A 3,753-nucleotide genomic window follows, 5' to 3' on the forward strand; every position below is an offset into this window, starting at 1 on the left:
AGCGCTACTTTTTATTAAATGTTTCAGCGTATGGTTAAACCGCTATATAATCAAACATAATTGCACAACATTTACGACTTACAAACATCAAACATTTCTATGATCTTTTACGCTAAAGAATTTATGTAAACAGTAATTACGGCTGCTTTGTGGAGTTTAATATTAATTTCTTCTGTTAAGGTACTTTTCAGCTATTGATAGGTGAAAAATATTGGGAAATTGGAAAAGTAATGCATTGGAAAGAAATTGCTAATTTGCCACCAGGTGTTTGGATAAAAAGAAAAGGAGATAAATTGGAGAAAATAAATCAAAAGACATGCAGATTACTGCACATGAAACATACAACAAACTATGGTTTAAATTTGTAATTATATTAAACAATAGGGAGCTAAATGTTATTATCCCATACATGGACCATAATTTTCCCTTGATAGGACTATAATGTTATTTAATTACACACCAACTCATTTGCCCCAGTTAACTTCTAGATCGGTTCTTTCGTCTTCACCCGACCAAAATTTTAGATCAAAACAAAAATGTAAGACGAAATCAAAGCTGCAATCAACTCACAAAGTCAAAATCCCTGATATCTCTCTGGATTCAAAGAGAGAGAGATAGAGAAAGAGAGAGAATCCATCATGCAATTGAAGCCCTTAAACACATACACAACCACAATCATGTTATTTATCACATTCATAATCCTCTTCTTCACCGGCTTTCTCGAATTCCCCTCAATTTCCTCTTCAATAATCCCCCAGCAACAACAACGACAACAACAACAACAACAACAATCCATAAACCCTAGTTCAAAACTACCCATAATTACCGAATCCAAGCCAGAACCCTTCACAAATCTGTTGGCCGCGTTCAAGAGGTGGGATTCTGAAGTGGGTTGTGCCCAGTTCAGAGACAAGCACAAGGGCTTGATCAATAATGGGGTAAAGACTAACGGGTCTGGTTCGTTGCAGGAATTTAGTGGGGATTGTGGGGAGTTGAAAATGGAGCATGTGAGTGTTTTGGTTAAAGGGTGGACTTGGATTCCTGATAATTTGGATAACTTGTATTCTTGTCGATGTGGGATTAGTTGTTTGTGGACTAAATCTTCAGTCCTTGCTGATCATCCTGATGCTTTGTTGTTTGAGTCCTCTACGCCTCCCCTTCAGGTATCGAAAATGATGCTTTTAGCCAATTCTTAAGCTTTGGTTCCTTGGAATTTCCGCCAGACTTAATTTTTAATTGCATCAATTTTTTGAAATCTGAATGCTGAAATGGGGTTTGAGTTATAAATTTATAGTCTATGATGTATTTGTGATCTGCTTAATATGGACGAGGAATTTTGAATCAAACAATTCAATTGATTTAGGGGATAGTGTGGACAGCAATGTGTACAGAAAATTTTCTAATTGTTATTGACCATTAGCATATAAGTAATATAACAGTGCTGGGCATGAAGAGAGCTGGGATGCCTGAAAATTGAGGAAAAGAGAAGTTATTTGAATTGGCTGTGAACTCTTTCTCCACTCATTAGCATGTTGCATGTGTGTTGTCTAGACATGGATATGGCTGTGGTTGTATAGAGACACGTGCATTTAAGTGGATGTCTGAATCATTTCCTTGGCCATAATTCCATTTTTTGATATGGCTTGTTCATGCTCAGTGAATGAATTTTATTGTTCGCATCTGTATTTTTAATTGCCTTGCTTCTTGCAACCCTTTTTTTTTTTTTTGGTGGTTGTCTAGTGTTGGGGATATTTGTGTTTACTTGAAGATAATGAGTTTTAGATGCTTTAGGTATTGCTGATGCATATTTTTGACTCATCAAATAAAGAATCCCTCATCCTTGTATTCTTCATCTTGTCGTGAGACACTCTCTAAACAAGTTTTAATGATTAGAATGATCTACATCATCTTCCTTTCAGTGGTTTGAAATGTATGATTGACGACAAATTTGGCAAATGTTAGAGATAAGGTAACATAGTCGTAAAGAGCACCTGGGCAGAGCTTGAATATAGCCACTAACCTGGCATCTTGACAACGTCTTATTTTAGAATACACCGGTCATTATCATCTTCACATTCTATCTGCGGTTATTGCCTCCAATCGTATTTCAAAAGCTCATGATTTGTACATGGTGATCTTTGCTTTACAAATCATCCTAATTTTCCTTGAGTTTTCTAGAGACGCAATGGAGATCCACTTCGTGTTTACATGGAACTTGAGGCTGGTCGGAAGCGGTCAGGTTGTGAGGATATATTTATTAGTTATCATGCTGAAGATGATGTTCAGTCGACTTATGCTGGTGCGTTGTTTCACAATGGTCGAAATTATCATGTGTCCTCTTATAAGAACAATGTAAGTGTTGAGCTAATAGTGATCTGCTTCATTTTAACATTCTCTACTGATTTTTCTTTTCTGCCTATTGTATTTGTGACCTGACTTGTATCTTAATTTGAAGGATACACTTGTTTATTGGTCGTCCTCACGCTGTCTTCCTCGTAGAAATCAGCTGGCCAAAAGTCTCCTCAACTTGTTGCCCTACCATTCGTTTGGCAAGTGCTTAAACAATGTTGGTGGTCTAGACATGGCCCTTGCTTTCTATCCTGAGTGCGCAAATGATCCCAGTGTCACACCGAAATGGTGGGATCATTTACATTGTGCCATGTCTCACTACAAGTTCGTACTTGCTATTGAAAACACCATGACCGAGAGTTATGTGACGGAAAAACTCTTCTATTCACTCGATTCTGGTGCAGTTCCCATCTATTTTGGTGCCCCTAATGTCTGGGATTTTGTTCCACCACATTCAATAATAGATGGGACTAAATTTGGCTCCATGGAAGAATTAGCTTCTTTTGTCAAGGCCCTTGCGGATGACCCTGTTGCTTATGCAGAGTACCATGCATGGAGAAGATGTGGCGTGTTGGGTAACTATGGAAAGACCCGTTCAGTGAGCCTCGACACGCTGCCATGCCGGTTGTGTGAGGCTGTTAGTAGAAAAGGTGGAAGAAACGCGAAAGCTAGGTGATTTATTCCCTTTTTTTTTTTTCCCTCTCCTCTCCTTTTGTTAGGCATTTTTAATTGATTTGCTTCTGTTAGTAGAGAGATTGGTTAGATTTTGTGTTATAATTCAATGGGGACGATGAAAGGTGTATACAAGCTAAATTCTGACAGGTTATATTAAAAAAGAAATACAAATAACTTCAGATTTTTATAGTTTCTGTCAGTGAGAGAGACGCCGTCATATTTTATTTAAAGTGTAGAGCTACAAACTGTTTTACAATATAGGCGTCTATAAATTGATATGGTGCGAAGTGATTAGTTAAAAGGTAATAACAATTAATTTTTCTAATTATATAGGCCCAAAATGGTTTTATACAATCAATTTCTTTATGTAACGTCTGTTTGTATATGCATATCTGTACAAGTTGGTCAATAACAATACAGCTACAAATAGCTAGTAATAATAGAGATGCAAACAATTAATTACCAAACACACTGCATTTATTTGCAGTTAATTTATAAGCATTTTAAGGGCTTTCTCTCCAATAATTAATTAACAATGCTTTTACCGCCACTTGGGCTATAGATTAATCATGTTGACAGAAATGGGATTATGGCTGTCACATATAATTAAAACAAAAGGCAAATGTAAAGTTAGTAGGTACATGATTATGTCAAAAACTGCTTACACATAAAATAGTTGAAATTTCAGAATTAAAAAGCATCTAAAGTTTCCAGCGCTTTGCAACTACA

At 36.6% G+C, this 3,753-nt stretch overlaps 1 protein-coding gene across 1 annotated transcript; it reads left to right on the forward strand.

Moving 5' to 3' along the window:
- The first annotated feature begins 469 nt into the window (after positions 1-469).
- LOC18042731 (alpha-(1,4)-fucosyltransferase) lies at positions 470-3,213 on the forward strand. The gene is made up of 3 exons (XM_006434530.2): positions 470-1,163; positions 2,179-2,352; positions 2,456-3,213. The coding sequence occupies exons 1-3, from the start codon at positions 639-641 to the stop codon at positions 3,023-3,025; spliced, it is 1,269 nt and encodes a 422-aa protein (XP_006434593.1). The 5' UTR covers positions 470-638; the 3' UTR covers positions 3,026-3,213.
- Positions 3,214-3,753: the final 540 nt, after the last annotated feature.

Source organism: Citrus clementina, unplaced genomic scaffold (assembly GCF_000493195.1).
Source record: "Citrus clementina cultivar Clemenules unplaced genomic scaffold, Citrus_clementina_v1.0 scaffold_5, whole genome shotgun sequence".
In the NCBI taxonomy this organism is placed as follows: Eukaryota; Viridiplantae; Streptophyta; class Magnoliopsida; order Sapindales; family Rutaceae; genus Citrus; species Citrus x clementina.